This window comes from Mustelus asterias, chromosome 12 (genome assembly GCF_964213995.1).
Source record: "Mustelus asterias chromosome 12, sMusAst1.hap1.1, whole genome shotgun sequence".
Lineage (NCBI taxonomy): Eukaryota > Metazoa > Chordata > Chondrichthyes > Carcharhiniformes > Triakidae > Mustelus > Mustelus asterias.
This window is the reverse complement of record NC_135812.1, coordinates 2,752,760-2,770,767: the sequence shown is the minus strand read 5'-3', so window position 1 is coordinate 2,770,767 and position 18,008 is coordinate 2,752,760. Positions and strand designations below refer to the sequence as shown.

The 18,008-nt window shown below is 45.7% G+C and overlaps 2 protein-coding genes across 2 annotated transcripts in view; both read left to right on the top strand.

The window, feature by feature from the left end:
* Window positions 1-10,031, top strand: part of aldocb (aldolase C, fructose-bisphosphate, b) — a 35,243-nt gene extending 25,212 nt beyond the window's left edge. The window contains exons 8-9 of the mRNA XM_078225925.1: window positions 7,123-7,322; window positions 9,236-10,031. Of these exons, the coding sequence (XP_078082051.1) occupies window positions 7,123-7,322; window positions 9,236-9,331 (296 nt within the window). The 3' untranslated portion in view covers window positions 9,332-10,031. The remainder of the gene's footprint in view (window positions 1-7,122; window positions 7,323-9,235) is intronic.
* A 5,200-nt stretch (window positions 10,032-15,231) lies between these two features.
* pigs (phosphatidylinositol glycan anchor biosynthesis, class S) overlaps window positions 15,232-18,008 on the top strand; it is a 61,655-nt gene continuing 58,878 nt past the window's right edge. The window contains exon 1 of the mRNA XM_078224571.1: window positions 15,232-15,266. Coding sequence (XP_078080697.1) covers window positions 15,248-15,266 — 19 coding nt within the window. The 5' untranslated portion in view covers window positions 15,232-15,247. The remainder of the gene's footprint in view (window positions 15,267-18,008) is intronic.

The following is an 18,008-nucleotide window of genomic DNA, read 5'->3' as shown; positions in this document are numbered from 1 at the left end:
ATAAACCTGTTGGACTTTAACCTGGTGTTGTTAAAACTCTTACTGTGTTCACCCCAGTCCAACGCCGGCATCTCCACAGCATGAATAATGGGAGCAGAGGATGTTAGTTACCTTGAACCCCGCCCCCCAGTAGTGTTAGTTACATTGTGGAGTGCAGTGATTTGGAATGCTTGAAGACGTGATACGAATCGGGTGACTGGTATTTACCCTTGATGACGGGGATGATGGTTATTGTGGACCATGCATCTGGCAGCCAGCTGACACACACAGGTACTGGGTGACTGAAGGGGTCAACGTGTTCATGACAGCAAGATAACAAAAATAATGCCTCAGACCAGCAGTGTGACATGAGAGCATATTTACTGAGGAGGTTAAGGATAGTGTTAGATCAAAAGAGGATAATGCAAAGAATAAAAGCAAGTCTGTAGCTTGGGACTGTTTTAAACCAGCAAAGGGCCACCAAAATGTGATAGGGGAAAAAGCTAACCAAGGGTATAAAAACAGATTGGAAGAGTTTTTATAAAAAGGATGTGAGTGGCTAAAGTAAATGTTGGCCTCTCAAAGCAGAGACAGGAGAAACTATCATGGGCAATGAAGAAATGGCAGAGATGTGGGCACAATATTCAGTCTTCACAGTAGAAACAGAAGGTAATCTAGAGGCTAATAAGGGTAAGGAAATTGAGGGAATAAATATCAGCAGAGGAAAAATACTGGAAAAGCTTAACATACTAAAATCCAACAAATCCCCAGGACCTGTTCAAAGTTCCCTAGATTCTAGAATGATCCCAGCAAATGTTGACACTTGAAAGTTGGCAAATGTAACACAAGAAAGGAGAGAGAAAACGGGGAACTACATGGCAGTTAGCCTGATGTCAGTCATCAGGGCAGCGTTGGAATCTATTATTAAGGAAGTCTTAACAATGCACTTGGAAAATCATAGTATGATCAGACAAAATCAACATAGTTTTGTTAAAGGGAAATTGTGTTTGATAAATTTAGCGTTTAGAGGGTGTAACTTGTAGGGTAAATAAAGGGGAACCACCAGATGCAGTATCCTTGGATTTCCAAACATCATTCAATAAGGTACCAAATGACTTGTGTATTCACCTTTTTTAAGGGTTCATGGAGTTGGGGTGATATTAGCATGGATAAAGAGTTAACAGCAAGGAAGCAGAGAGTAGGAATAAATGGTGCATTTTAAATTGGCTGATTGTGACTAGTAGAGTGTTACAAGGATAAGTGCTGGGGCTCAACTATAATAATTGAGACAGAGGGAGAAATGTCTCAAGATTGTTGAAAAAGCTATGAGGGGTTGCAAGCTGTGGTGGATACAACTGATAGACAGGTTAACTTAATAGACAGCAAGGTGGCAGCAGGAGTTTAATGTGAGGAAGTATGAGGTTATTCACTTTCATCGTAATGGAAAAGCAGAATATTTTAAAGATGTGAAACGCTGATATTCAGCGAGACTTGAATGTACTTGTATAAGGAACACAACGTTAGCATGGGGTGCAGCAAGTAATTAGGAAGGCAAATGGCATGTTGGCTTCTATTGCAAGGAGTATAAGAATACATTTTTAAAAAGTATTGCTATAATTGGGGCTTTGGTGATACCACACATTGAATACTGTGTGCAGTTTTGGTTTCCATATTTAAAGAAAGCTATATTGGATTGGAGGCAGTACAGCAAAGGTTCACTACATTTTCTCCGGGATGAGGTTTGTCTTATGAAGAGACTGAGTAAATTGGGTCTATGTTAAACATAGAAACTAGAAGCAGGAGTAGGCCACTCAGCCCTTCGAGCCTACTCCGCCATTCATTATGATCATGGCTGATCATTGAATTCAAGATCCTGATTTTCCCCTCGTATCCCTTTAGCCCCAAGAGCTATATCTAATTTCTTCTTGAAATCAGACAACATTTTGGTGTCAACTGCATTCTGTGATAGTGAATTCCACACATTCACCACCTTCTGGGTGAAGAAATTTCTCCTCATCTCAGTTCTAAAAGGTTTACCCCTTATCCCCTAGTTCTGGACTCACCCACCATTGGGAACATTCTTTCTGAATCTACCCTGTTAGAATTTATAAGTTTCTATGAGATCGCCTCTCACTCTTCTAAACTCCAGTGAATATAATCCTAACCGACTTAGTCTCCCCTCATATGACAGAACTGCCATCCCAGGAATCAGCCTGGTAAACCTTCGCTGTACTTCGTCTGTAGCAAGGACATCCTTCCTCAGATAAGGACACCAAAACTGCACACAATATTCCAGATGTGGCCTCACCAACGCCCTATAAAACTGCAGCAAAACATCCCTATTACTATACTCAAATTTTATCGTTATGAAGGCCAACATACCATTTGCCGCCTTTACTGCCTGCTGCACCTGCGCGCTTACTTTCAGCGACTGATGCACGAGGACTCCATGGTCTCGTTGAGTATCCACCTCTCTCAATTTACTCCCATTCAAGTAATAATCTGTCTTCCGATTGTTGCTACCAAACCTCACATTTATCCACATTATACTGCAGATGCCCACACACTCAGCCTATCCAAATCACGCTGAAGCATCTATGCATCCTCCTCACAGCTCACCCTCCCATCCAACTTGGTATCATCTGCAAATTTGGAGATAATACATTCCGTTCCCTCTTCCAAATCATTAATATATAATGTGAACAGTTGGGGTTCCAGCATAGATCCCTGTGGAACCCCACTAGTCACTGACTGCCAATCAGAAAAAGATCCATTTGTGCCAACTCTTTGCTTCCTATCTGCTAACCAGCTTTCTATCTATTTCAAGGCATTACCTGCAATCCCATGTGCTTTAACTTTACATAATAGTCTGTTATGTGAGACCTTGTCGAAAGCCTTCTGAAAGTCTAAATAAACCACATCCACTGGTTCTCCTTGGTCAACTCTACTAGTTACATCCTCAAAGAATTCCAATAAATTTGCCAGGCATGATTTCCCTTCTGTAAATCCATGCTGACTTTGTCTGATTATACCACTGCCTTCCAAATGCTGAGTTATGAAATCCTTAATATTGGCTCTAGCAACTTCCCCAGTACTGACTGGTCCAAAGAATTTTGGAAAATAACCACCAATTGATCTACTATTTCCAGGGGCGACACGGTGGCACAATGGTTAGCACTGCTGTCTCACAGCGCCAGGGACCCAGGTTCGATTCTCGGCTTGGGTCACTGTCTGTGTGGAGTCTGCATGTTCTCCCCGTGTCTGCGTGGGTTTCCTCCCACATTCTGAAAGACGTGCTGGTTAGGTGCTTTGACCCGAACAGGCGCTAGACTGTGGCAACTAGGGGAATTTCACAGTAACTTCATTGCAGGGTTAATGTAAGCCTTGCTTGTGACTAGTAAATAAACTTTTCTTTAACTTGAGTACTCTGGGATGAAGATTATCAGAAGATTTATCCACTTTCAATTCCATCAATTTCCCCAAAACCATTTCTCTACTAATAAGAACATAAGAACATAAGAAATAGGAGCAGGAGTAGGCCATCTAGCCCCTCGAGCCTGCCCCGCCATTCAATAAGATCATGGCTGATCTGACGTGGATCAGTACCACTTACCCGCCTGATCCCCATAACCCTTAATTCCCTTACCGATCAGGAATCCATCCATCCGCGCTTTAAACATATTCAGCGAGGTAGCCTCCACCACCTCAGTGGGCAGAGAATTCCAGAGATTCACCACCCTCTGGGAGAAGAAGTTCCTCCTCAACTCTGTCTTAAACCGACCCCCCTTTATTTTGAGGCTGTGTCCTCTAGTTTTAACTTCCTTACTAAGTGGAAAGAATCTCTCCGCCTCCACCCTATCCAGCCCCCGCATTATCTTATAAGTCTCCATAAGATCCCCCCTCATCCTTCTAAACTCCAACGAGTACAAACCCAATCTCCTCAGCCTCTCCTCATAATCCAAACCCCTCATCTCAGGTATCAACCTGGTGAACCTTCTCTGCACTCCCTCCAATGCCAATATATCCTTCCTCATATAAGGGGACCAATACTGCACACAGTATTCCAGCTGCGGCCTCACCAATGCCCTGTACAGGTGCATCAAGACATCCCTGCTTTTATATTCTATCCCCTTCGCAATATAGGCCAACATCCCATTTGCTTTCTTGATCACCTGTTGTACCTGCAGACTGGGCTTTTGCGTCTCATGCACAAGGACCCCCAGGTCCCTTTGCACGGTAGCATGTTTTAATTTGTTTCCATTGAGATAGTAATCCCATTTGTTATTATTTCCTCCAAAGTGTATAACCTCGCATTTCTCAACGTTATACTCCATTTGCCATATCCTCGCCCACTCACTCAGCCTGTCCAAATCTCTGCAGATCTTCTCCGTCCTCCACACGATTCACTTTTCCACTTATCTTTGTGTCGTCTGCAAACTTCGTTACCCTACACTCCGTCCCCTCCTCCAGATCATCTATATAAATGGTAAATAGTTGCGGCCCGAGTACCGATCCCTGCGGCACGCCACTAGTTACCTTCCTCCAACCGGAAAAACACCCATTTATTCCGACTCTTTGCTTCCTGTCGGATAGCCAGTCCCCAATCCACTTTAACACACTACCCCCAACTCCGTGTGCCCTAATCTTCTTCAGTAGCCTTTTATGGGGCACCTTATCAAACGCCTTTTGGAAATCCAAAAACACCGCATCCACCGGTTCTCCTCCATCAACCGCCCTAGTCACATCTTCATAAAAATCCAACATGTTCGTCAAGCACGACTTTCCCCTCATGAATCCATGCTGCGTCTGATTGATCGAACCATTTCTATCCAGATGCCCTGCTATCTCCTCTTTAATAATGGATTCCAGCATTTTCCCTACTACAGACGTTAAGCTGACCGGCCTATAGTTACCCGCCTTTTGTCTCCTTCCTTTTTTAAACAGCGGCGTAACATTAGCCGTTTTCCAATCAACCGGCACTACCCCAGAATGCAACGAGTTTTGATAAATAATCACTAACGCATCCACTATTACCTCTGACATTTCTTTCAATACCCTGGGATGCATTCCATCCGGACCCGGGGACTTATCCACCTTCAGTCCCATTAGTCTACCCAGCACTGCCTCTCTGGTAACATTAATTGTATTAAGTATTTCTCCTGCTGCCAACCCTCTATCGTTAATATTTGGCAAACTATTTGTGTCCTCCACCGTGAAGACCGACACAAAAAACTTATTTAAAGACTCAGCCATATCCTCATTTCCCACTATTAACTCCCCCCTCTCGTCCTCCAAGGGTCCAACATTCACTCTAGCCACTAATGCTGACTTCCTTCAGCTCCTCACTAAAACTAGTTTCTCACAGAACTTCTGGTACATTATTCATGCCTTTCTTTTTGAAAACTGCAGCAAAGTATGAATTTAATTCCTCGGCCATTTGTTTATTCCCTGTTATGAATTCTCCCGTTTCTGATGACATTCATTTTTTCTTTACATATCTAGAAACTTTAACAGTCAGTTTTTATATTCCCTGCTAGCTTAACTTCCCTTCTTAATCAATCCCTTGGTCCTCCTGTGCTGAATTTTAAACTGCTCCCAATCTTCAGGCCTATTGCTTTTCCTTGCCAATTTGTATAAGAACATAAGAACTAGGAGCAGGAGTAGGCCATCTGGCCCCTCGAGCCTGCTCCGCCATTCAATAAGATCATGGTTGATCTTTTTGTGGACTCGGCTCCACTTACCCGCCCACTCACCATAGCCCTTAATTCCTTTACTGTTCAAAAATTTATCTATCCTTGCCTTAAAAACATTCAATGAGGTAGCCTCAACTGCTTCACTGGGCAGGGAATTCCACAGATTCACAACCCTTTATGTGAAGAAGTTCCTCCTCAACTCAGTCCTAAATCTGCTCCCCCTTATTTTGAGGCCATGCCCCCTAGTTCTAGTTTCACCTGCCAGTGGAAACAACTTCCCTGCTTCTATCTTATCTATTCCCTTCATAATCTTTTATGTTTCTATAAGATCCCCCCTCATTCTTCTGAATTCCAGTGAGTATAGCCCCAGTCTACTCAGTCTCTCCTCATAATCCAACCCTCTCAACTCTGGAATCAACCTCGTGAATCTCCTCTGCACCCCATCCAGTGCCAGTATATCCTTTCTCAAGTAAGGAGACCAAAACTGTACACACTACTCCAGGTGTGGCCTCACCAGCACCTTTTACAGCTGCAACATAACCTCCCTGTTTTTAAACTTCATCCCTCTAGCAATGAAGGACAAAATTCCATTTGCCTTCTTAATTACCTGCTGCACCAGCAAACCAACTCCTTGAGATTCCTGCACAAGGAGACCCAGGTCCCTCTGCACAGCAGCATGCTGCAATTTTTTACCATTTAAATAATAGTCCATTTTGCTGTTATTCCTACCAAAATGGATGACATCTCCCCTACCAACATTGTACTCCATCTGCCAGACCCTTGCCCACTCACTTAGACTATCTATATCCCTTTGCAGACTTTCAGCGTCCTCTGCCACCTATCTTAGTGTCATCTGCGAATTTTGACACACTACACTTGGCCCCCAACTCCAAATCATCTATGTAAATCGTAAACAATTGCGGTCCCAACACTGATCCCTGAGGCACACCACTAGCCACTGATTGTCAACCAGAAAAACACCCGTTTACCCCCACTCTTTGCTTTCTGTTAGTTAACCAATCCCCTATTCATGATCAGGGACCCGGGTTCGATTCCTGGCTTGGGTCACTGTCTGTGCGGAGTTTGCACATTCTCCCCGTGTCTGTGTGGATTTCCTTCCACAGTCTGAAAGGCATGCTGGTTAGGCGCATTGGCCGTGTTAAATTCCCCCTCCGTATACCCAAATGGGCACCAGAGTGTGGCGACTAGGGGATTTTCACAGTAACTTAATTGCAGTGTTAATGTGAACCTACTTGGGACACTAATAAATATACTTTTTAAACTAAATGTCATGGGGCTGTGATGTTCTAAATGTATTAAGTCTCCTATTGCACTCCACTCTTTGTCACCACGAGAGTTTTTAAGTTGTTGCAGAGCTCCGTCAACCTCGAGTCATATTGTAAATCACATGGCAAGTTTTGGACAGTCTTGTCTTCTGCTTTTCCCCTAGGAATCACTTTCTTGTCTGGAGGGCAAAGTGAAGAGGAAGCCACCATCCACCTCAATGCCATCAACAAATGTCCATTACCAAAACCATGGGCACTGACCTTCTCATATGGTCGAGCTCTACAGGCCTCTGCACTGAATGCCTGGCGCGGGGAGCCGGACAATTTGCAGGCAGCACAGGATGAGTTCATGAAGCGCGCTGAGGTAATAATGGTTCTTGTCTCACCTTAAAGCCTATACTTGAGTGGAGTGATTGTTATTAAACCTATGTCAATCGATCTGTGGGTCCATACTTGAATAAGGACTTGGAGTAAGAGTAGGCCAGTCAGCCTTCCATACCTGCTCCATCATTCAATAAGTTCATGGCTGGTCTTATTGTAACTTCCACGTTCCACCCACTACTTCCATCCCATTACTTATCAAGAATCTATCTACCTCTTGTCTTAAAAATATTCAAAAACTCTGCTTCCACTGCCTTTTAAGGAAGAGTTGAATATACACTCAAACTCAGAAAACAATTCTCCACCTCTGTCCTAAATGAGTGACCCCAATTTTTTAAACAGTGGCCCCTCGCACAAGAGGAAGCATCCTCCACACATCAACCCTGTCATGATCCCTCAGGATCTTGTGTCAAGTCGCTTTTGCCCTTTAACTCTAGTGGATACATGCCCAGCCTGTCCAACCTTTCCTCATAAGATAACTTTCCCAATCTGGGTATGAGGCTAGTAAACCAGCTTTGAACTGCTTCCAATGCATTTCCACCCTTCCTGAAATAAGGAGGGTTCCAAACTGGGGTCCATGAAGGGTTTCCAGGGGGTCCGCTGAGCTGGTGGCTGCCATGTGACCAGCAAACGCTGGTAGAGGATTTTCTCTGGCTCCATTTGACTTATTCCATCTCATGGTTTCTGGGCAGAAAAGCCCACAGACAACAGTGAGCCTGTGGTAAAAGGAGGCAGTGAGAAGCCTCTGTGTATCGGGGGGGGGGGGGGGGGAATTTGGGCTTCAGAGGCAGGTGTTTGGGGATGGGGGGTGAGAAGTCGATTGCGTGCAAGAGGGTGGGGCAGTTGAGTGCGTGTGAGGGGGTTGGGAGAGAAGGGGCGGGGTGGATGAGCACATGAGGGGGATAGATGAGCGTGTGCACATGAGATAGGGAGGGGGCAGACGTGTGTTAAAGGTGGGGGGGAGGGGAGTTGGGGGGTCCTATGTGAGAGAAAGTTGCCTGCGACAGTCCTATGAAGAGAGATTGGGGAAACTGGGTCTGTATTCTCTAATGATTCAAAGAATAAGGTGTAATCTCTCTGCAACCTAGAAAATACTTAAAGGGATAGACAACGTAGATGCAGGTAAAATGTTTCCCTAGTTTGGGGAGTCTAGAACCAGGGGGCACTTTCAAAATATGGTAGAAGCCATTTAGGACCAAGATTAGATTTTTTTACTCTGGCTGTGAATTTTTGGAATTCTCTACCTCCGAGGGCTGCGAAAGCTCATTCTTTGAGCATGGTTAAAGCAGATATTGACAGATGGTGTTTAGAAATTCTGTCAATGACATGAAGGGGTATGGGGATAATGTGGGGGAAAAGGCATTTAAATGGATGATGTGCAATGATCAAATTCAATAACAGATGGGCTGGATGGCTTTCATCTGCGTAGCTGCTTTGTTGCTCCAAACAGCAGTATCTGCCTTGTATATTTGTGTCTCAAAAAACAGCTGTCCCAAGTGTGGAAACTGTCAATGTTGTTGTTTGAGTTTCTTTCCCCATGGCAACCAGAAGATCATATAGGCTTGCCTACTACCTTTCTTTCCAGTGAGTTGTTTCACCTCGAGTTATATGAGACATTTAAAAATGCAACTGTCCAAAGTCCAGTGTTGGTAACACAAGGATGAGAATTTTAAAATGGAGGTATTGCCTGCCAGACCAGGAGCCAACATACATCAGTGAATTTAGGAGTGATGGTGACTTTGACTTTGTGGAGTGATGCTTTACAAGCCAAGGGGACAATAATGTTATTGGGGCTCATACTTTTAACTAGTACAATTTTTTCTTTGTGTTACTTTATAAAGTCAAAAAATATTTTGAGCATACTTTGTGGTTTAATCAGTTTTCATTTCTTTCTAGGTTAACAGTTTGGCTTCACTTGGGCAGTACGAGTTAAGCGGCGAAAGTGATGGTGCAGCTAGCCAATCTCTCTATGTAGAAAATCATGCCTACTGAAGGAAGCCACAAGAAAATACAAATAATAAAAATGAAATGAAAAAAGTTTTAAATCCTCATTCGGCTTCTTGTGACTTTCTGACCCACAGCCTCTGCTAACCTTGTATATCGTGCCCTCACTGCCTGCATTATTTTGCTGTGTAGCTGAGATTTAACCTTAGGAGTGCTGATAGCAATACAACTTGTTCTGTATCCTCCTCCTGGGGTTCACGTAGTTTGACTATACCCTCTAACGGGATGTACTGCGATCTCAAATATAACAAATGTTGTTTAATTTCTTTCCTGAAAGATTTAAGATTGTTTTAGTATTAGCTGCCTTGCCCCTTGATCACCTGGGCTTATCGTGAACAACACATTTCTCTGAATAATCACTCGTAGATCAGAGCTTGCCTGCACTTTGCCTTTTCACAATGTGAATGTGTTGCTGTGGCTTCCAAAGTGAGCATGACAACATGGAAATGACTCTACACAATATGGAACAGTAATTATAACTAATGCAAGTCAGAATTGGTTCCAAACAGTGCTCATGTTCTCTCCCTGCCCCAGAAGAGAAATTCACTGTTTATATATTTTTGTGCATTCCAAGTACTTGCAATTACATGGGGGTATCGAGTGTTGTGTTCAAAAGTATTTTGTGATATATATAGTTATATTGTACTCACTCCACATCTGCTGGTAAATAGTTACAATAAAGATATTGAACAAAGTCTAATCTTACTGTCTCATTCATTTTAAAACATTTTGATCATATTTCCACGACACTCCTTTCGAATTTGACATTAGCAACTCTCTGCCTGCTCTAACCACCCTCTCAATTCTAACCATTACCCTCTCTTGAACCCTATTTCCTGCCTCTGTCTTCCAAATCCTTTTCAAATCCCTCCCTCCAAACAATGCGTTGTTCACAGCAATTTAACAGCCCTAGCAAAGCCCCAATTGAATCTTCTGAACATGGTACACTGTCCTGTGATATGCTGACCGTGCCACTCTCCCGACAATGGCTTTGGTACTCCTGAATGTTGGCCACCATATCATCAGCAGATTTCTTTTCTCGTTGCTGCATTATCTTCCTTCCTTGTCTGCACATTTCCCCTGGCTGCGATTATCATCTCGCACTTTTATGCTGCTAGCTCCAATTTTTGTCTTATGATTTCACCATCAAGTAAACTGAAGCCACCACCTTCAATGTTTGCCACAAATGACCTCTAATATTTCAATTCCTTTACTCTCTCACTCACTGAACTTGCTTGTTTGGAATAATGGTGGCTCCTTTGACCCCAAATTACGCTAAAAACCACATGTTCTAAACATAAATCCACCTGTATCTATCTATTTGTTACGTTTCCACCTCAGCTCATTTTTTGTTGAAACCCTCACTTGCTTTTAGCAATTCTGGACTCGTTTGGGTTGGGGTAAAAGGGTAAAGTTAGAATACACAATAACAATAATTGTGGGGATCTTTACTCTTAATAGCCTGGACAAATCAAAGTGGCAATAGCACTTTATAGGATGCCATCATGAATATCGTGCAATGCATTCAAGATGGTTCTATGATCACTGTTTTGGGAAACTAACAGGGGAATAAGTTATTTTAAGATCATACCTTGTGTAATGACAAGATTAATCAGAAATCTCATAAGTAATCCCCTGGGAAATTGTGATCAGATGAATTTATTTCACATGGAGCTTAGAGTGATAATGGAAATCAAGGGGAAAAACTTAGCACTGTTTAGAGTCCTATGTAGCAAAAAGCAAGATAGTTGTGGTTGGTAGAAGTCAATCTTCTCGGTCCCAGGACTTAACGATGGAAGTTTCTCAAGAGAGGTACTATCCTTGGCTCAAGTCATCAATGGTCTTCCCTCCACTGTAAGGGGCGGCATGGTGGCACAATGGTTAGCGCTGCTGCCTCACAGCACCGAAGACCCAGGTTCCATTCTCGGCTTGGGTCACGGTCTGTGCGGAGTCTGTAGTTCTCTCTGTGTCTGCGTGGGTTTCCTCCGGGTGCTCTGGTTTCCTCCCACAGTCCGAAAGGCGTGCTGGTTAGGTGCATTGGCCATGCTAAATGCTCCTTCAGTGTACCCGAACAGACACCGGAGTGCGGTGACTAGGGGATTTTCACAGTAACTTCATTGCAGTATTAATGTAAGCCTACTTGTGAGACTGATAAATAAACTTTAAACTTAAGAAGTGGGATTGGAGTATCCCAAAGAACCATAGAATGCATGCAGTGCAGGAGAAGGTCATTCAGCCCATCAACTGCACCGACTCTCTGAAACAGCATCTTACCCAGACCCATTCCATCCCTGTGCATTTAGCGTAGCCAATCCATCTAACTCGCACATCTTTGGACTGTGGGAGGAAACCCACACAGACATGGGGAAAAGCCACACAGATAGGCACCCGAGACCGGAATTGAACACAAGTTCCTAGCGCTGAGGCAGCAGTGCTAACCATTGTGCCACTGTGATGCCCATAGACTCACTGTCAAGCTCATTCAACACTCTAACCTTCCAAACCCATTTCACTCTTCATCCCCATAAGCAATGCCAGAGGGAGGGCATTTAACCTTAACTTTGATTTACTACATTTATCAACAATCATCTCTGGTCGCCTCCTGGGACAGGACCGTGGACCGGTAAATCTGGGAGGAGGTTTATCTGCATTGGCCATGCAAAATTCTCCCTTAATGCACCCGAGCAGGTGCTGGAGGGTGGCAACTAGGGGATTTTCACAGTAACTTCATTGCAGTGTTAATGTAGGCCTACTTGTGACACTAATGAATAAATTAAAAAACTTATCCTGGAGGCGGTAAATCCGAGAGAAGGTCTAACTGGGAGATGATTTATCCGGGAGGTGGTTTATCCGGGAGGGGGTTTATCCATGAGGGGGTTTATCCATGAGGGGGTTTATCCATGAGGAGGTTTATCTGGGAGGGGGTTTATCCAGGAGGGGGTTTATCCGGGAGGGGGGTTTATCCATGAGGAGGTTTATCTGGGAGGGGGTTTATCCATGAGAGGGTTTATCCAGGAGGGGGTTTATCTGGGAGGGGGGTTTATCCATGAAGGGGTTGAGCCATGAGGGGGTTTATCCGGGAGGGATTTATCTTTGAGGGGGTTTATCCATGAGTGGGTTTATCTTTGAGGGGGTTTATCCATGAGGGGGTTTGTCCGGGGGGGGTTTGTCCGGGAGGGGCTTATCCGTGAGAGGGTTTATCCATGAGGGGGTTTATCCATGAGGGGGTTTATCTTTGAGGGGGTTTATCTTTGAGGGGGTTTATACGGGAGGGGGTTTATCCATGAGGGGGTTTATCCATGAGGGGGTTTATCCAGGAGGGGGTTTACCCGGGAGGGGGTTTATGCAGGAGGGGGTTTATCCATGAGGGGTTTTATCCATGAGGGGGTTTATCTTTGAGGGGGTTTATCCGGCAGGGGTTTATTTGGGAGGGGGTTTATCCATGAGGGGGTTTATCCATGACGGGGTTTATCCATGAGGGGGTTTATCCATGACGGGGTTTATCCATGAGGGGGTTTATCCATGACGGGGTTTATCCATGAGGGGGTTTATCCATGACGGGGTTTATCCATGACGGGGTTTACCCGGGAGGGGGTTTATCCATGAGGGGGTTTATCCATGACGGGGTTTATCCATGACGGGGTTTATCCATGAGGGGGTTTATCCATGAGGGGGTTTATCCATGACGGGGTTTATCCATGAGGGGGTTTATCCATGACGGGGTTTATCCATGAGGGGGTTTATCCATGACGGGGTTTATCCATGAGGGGGTTTATCCATGAGGGGGTTTACCCGGGAGGGGGTTTATCCATGAGGGGGTTTATCCATGACGGGGTTTATCCATGAGGGGGTTTATCCATGAGGGGGTTTATCCATGAGGGGGTTAACCCAGGAGGGGGTTTACCCAGGAGGGGGTTTATCCATGAGGGGGTTTATCCATGACGGGGTTTATCCATGAGGGGGTTTATCCATGACGGGGTTTATCCATGACGGGGTTTACCCGGGAGGGGGTTTATCCATGAGGGGGTTTATCCATGACGGGGTTTATCCATGACGGGGTTTATCCATGAGGGGGTTTATCCATGAGGGGGTTTACCCGGGAGGGGGTTTATCCATGAGGGGGTTTATCCATGACGGGGTTTATCCATGAGGGGGTTTATCCATGAGGGGGTTTATCCATGAGGGGGTTAACCCAGGAGGGGGTTTACCCAGGAGGGGGTTTATCCATGAGGGGGTTTACCCAGGAGGGGGTTTATCCATGAGGGGGTTTATCTTTGAGGGGGTTTATCCATGAGGGGGTTTCTCTTTGAGGGGGTTTATCCATGAGGGGGTTTATCTTTGAGGGGGTTTTTCCATGAGGGGGTTATCTTTGAGGGGGTTTATCTGGGAGGGGGTTTATCCAGGAAGGGGTTTATCTTTGAGGGGGTTTATCCATGAGGGGGTTTGTCCGGGAGGGGTTTATCCGGGAGGGGATTTATCCATGAGGGGGTTTATCCATGAGGGGATTTATCTTTGAGGGGGTTTATCCGGGAGGGGGTTTATCTGGGAGGGGTTTATCTGGGAGGGGGTTTCTCTGGGAGGGGGTTTATCCATGAGGGTGTTTATCCGGGAGGGGGTTTACCCGGGAGGGGGTTTATCCATGAGGGGGTTTATCTGGGAGGGGGTTTATCTTTGAGGGGGTTTATCCGGGAGGGGGTTTGTCCATGAGGGGGTTTATCCAGGAGGGGTTTATCTGGGAGGGGATTTATCCATGAGGGGGTTTATCCATGAGGGGGTTTATCCAGGTGGGGATTTATCCATGAGGGGTTTATCCATGAGGGGGTTTATCCATGAGGGGGTTTATCTTTGAGGGGGTTTATCGGGAGGGGTTTATTTGGGAGGGGGTTTATCGGGAGGGATTTATTTGGGAGGGGGTTTATCCGGGAGGGGTTTTATCCATGAGGGGGTTTATCCATGAGGGGGTTTACCCGGGAGGGGGTTTATCCGGGAGGGGGTTTATCCATGAGGGGGTTTATCCATGAGGGGATTTACCCGGGAGGGGGTTTATCCATGAGGGGGTTTATCCGGGAGGGGGTTTACCCGGGAGGGGGTTTATCCATGAGGGGGTATTTATCTTTGAGGGGGTTTATCTTTGAGGGGGTTTATCCGGGAAGGGTTTATTTGGGAGAGGGTTTATCTGGGAGGGGGTTTATCCATGAGGGGGTTTATCCATGAGGGGGTTTATCCAGGAGGGGGTTTATCCATGAGGGGGTTTATCCATGAGGGGGTTTATCTTTGAGGGGGTTTATCTGGGAGTGGTTTATTTGGGAGGGGGTTTATCCGGGAGGGGGTTTATCCGGGAGGGGGTTTATCCATGAGGGGGTTTACCCGGGAGGGGTTTACCCGGGAGGGGGTTTATGCAGGAGGGGGTTTATCCATGAGGGGTTATTTATCTTTGAGGGGGTTTATCTTTGAGGGGGTTTATCCGGGAAGGGTTTATTTGGGAGAGGGTTTATCTGGGAGGGGATTTATCCATGAGGGGTTTATCCATGACGGGGTTTGTCCATGAGGGGGTTTATCTTTGAGGGGGTTTATCCATGAGGGGGTTTATCTTTGAGGGGATTTATCCATGAGGGGGTTTATCCATGAGGGGGTTTATCCGGGAGGGGGTTTATCCATGAGGGGGTTTCTCACCTTCCCGCCTGATTAGCGCCACGTGCTGCAGAGTGAGAGAAGTGCGCATGCTCCACAGGGGCGCGGGAGATTTGAACGCGGGGACCCGGATGTGCCGGTTAACCGCCTCCGCCTCGCAGTCCCGCCCCCGTCCTTACCGGATTGGTGGAGCGGGTTGAGCCAGCGACATGCTGATTGGTGGTTGCGGCTGTCACTCCAGCAGCACTTCCGCTGTCCAGGAGTCGGGGCAAGATGGCGGCGGCGGCTGAAGGTGTGCGAGTGCGAGGGGGGGGGCAGTGCTTTAACCCGGGACTCACTGGCCATGGCCAAGGCTGACGGGCAGGGGCTCACTCCGTCTGTGATAATGGTTCGGTAACATTAACCATTTCCCTCAGGATCAAGTCTAGCAACAGCCAAAGCGAGTGGCGGCGAGGACATTCCCTTCCTTGTCCAGACACTCGCCCCAAATATCAGCAATGTCCCCACCCTTCAGTCAATCCACACCCATGATGTGGTCTCAGCAACCCTTTAAACCCTGGCTTTCACCATCAGTTATCCCTCCCACTGCCCCTTCCCCCAAACCATGTTATTGACGTTGCCGATGGCAATGTATCTCCCTCTTAGCCTGAAGTTCCATACAGGGGCTCCAAAATAACATAGTTCCTGCAAACGGTTAGCAACAGCAAGAAGAAAGACGATTCATTTTCTTTAGTTGGTTGTTTTATTTGGCGATGTTATGGCCCCTCATCCTGTGACTTTGGGGTTTAATCACACTTTCATCCTGTGGGATAGCATTAGTCCTTTACTTAGTGGCTCCTCATAACAATAGCATAAATATTGCCAGATTGCACTGAAGTTTCATCTTGTTGTTTAATATTCATAGAATTCCAGCAGTGCAGAAGAAGCTATTCAGCCCATTCAGTCTCTTGACAGACTATCTTACCCAGGTCCTTTCCCCTTTCTGTGTGCCTTATCCACACATTTCCCATGTCTAATCCATCTAAGATGTGGAGATGCCGACGTTGGACTGGGATAGGCACAATAAGAAGTCTCAACACCAGGTTAAAGTTCAACAGGTTTATTTGATAGCACAAGCTTTCGGAGCGCTGCCCCTTCATCAGGTGAGTGAGAGTTGGGTTCACAAACAAGGCATATAAAGATACGGACTCAATTTACAAGATAATGTTTGGAATGTGAGTCTTAACAGGTAATCAAGTCTTTACAGGTGCAGACAATACGAGTGGAGAGAGAGTTAAGCACAGGTTAAAAAGGTGTGAATTGTCTCAAGCCTTAGTGAGATTTTGCAAGCCCAAGCAAGTCGTGTCATGGGACACGGTGGACAGAGTACCCTTTGTCGTCCAGTACTTCCCTGGAGTGGAGAAGCTACGATATCTTCTCCGGAGCCTTCAACATGTTATTGATGAAGACGAGCATCTTGCCAAGGCCATCCCCACACCCCCACTACTTGCCTTCAAACTACCGCACAACCTCAATCAGATCATTGTTTGCAGCAAACTACCTAGCCTTCAGGAGAACAGTGACCACAACACCACACAACAACCTCTGCAAGACCCGCCGGATCATTGAAATGGTTGCCGCCATCTCACGTGAGAACACCATCCACCAGGTACATGGTATATACTCTTGCGACTCGGCCAACATTGTCTACCTGATACACTGCAGGAAACGATGTCCTGAGGCATGGTACATTGGCGAGACCATGAAGACGTGACAACAACGGATGAATGGACACCGCTCGCCAATCACCAGGCAGGAGTGTTCCCTTCCAGTCGGGGAACACTTCAGCAGTCAAGGGCATTCAGCCTCAGATCTTCAGGTAAACGTTCTCCAAGGCGGTCTTCATGACACATGACGGTGCAGGATTGCTGAGCAGAAACTGATAGCCAAGTTCCGCACACATGAGGACAGCCTCAACCGGGATCTTGGGTTCATGTCACACTACCTGTAACCTCCATGACTTGCCTGGGCTTGCAAAGTCTCACTAACTGTTCTGGCTTGAGACAATTCACACCTCTTTAACCTGTACTTAACCCTCTCTCCACTCACATTGTCTGCACCTGTAAAGACTTGCCTTCCAACCATTATCTTATAAATTGAGTCTGTCTTTATATGCCTTGTTTGTGAACCCAACTCTCCACTCACCTGATGAAGGAGCAGCGCTCCAAAAGCTTGTGCTTCCAAATAAACCTGTTGGACTTTAACCTGGTGATGTGAGACTTCTTACTAATCCATCTAACCTACACATGTTGGGATACTAAGGGGCAATTTAACATAACCAATCCGCCTAATCACATCTTTGGACCAATGGAGAAAAGCGGAGCACCTGGAGAAAACTCGCACAGACATGGGGAGATTGTGCAAACTCCACACAGACTGGATATTGCTTTATGAGAAACAAGGATAGTAGCAAGCATTCAGTCTCTAGAGCTAATTCTGCCATTTAGTAAGGTTCTGGTTGATTGTTGACCTTGACTCCACTTTCGTCTACAGACCCCATATTTCTTGAGAAGTTAGAGAGCCCAAAATTCCATTAGCCTGTGTTTTGAACACACTCAATGTCTGAGCATCCATAGTTGGCTCAGGGAGAGAGTTCCAAAGATTCCCTTGAATCAAGAAGTTCCTCATCTTATTTTATAGAATCCTTCCTCATCATATCCAAGTCCTTATTTGGAGACTGTGCCTCCTTGTTCTAGACTTTCCAGCCAGGGAAGCAACCTTTCAGCACCTACACTGTCATGCCCCCTCTGATTCTTGCATGTTTCAATGAGATCACCTCTCATTCTTGTAAAATCCAGAGAGGCTAGGCCCAATCTACCCAACCTCTCAATGTAGCGCATTAATGTGGTGAACCTTTGCGACACCAACAACAGATTATGGATTCATTTTTAAATGGCAGTGTGGAACAGATTTTATGTTCCATTCTTAAGGACAGATGTCTCTATATTGATGGGGATAATTAGAAGGAGTTTCATCCTCACTAACTAGCTCAACT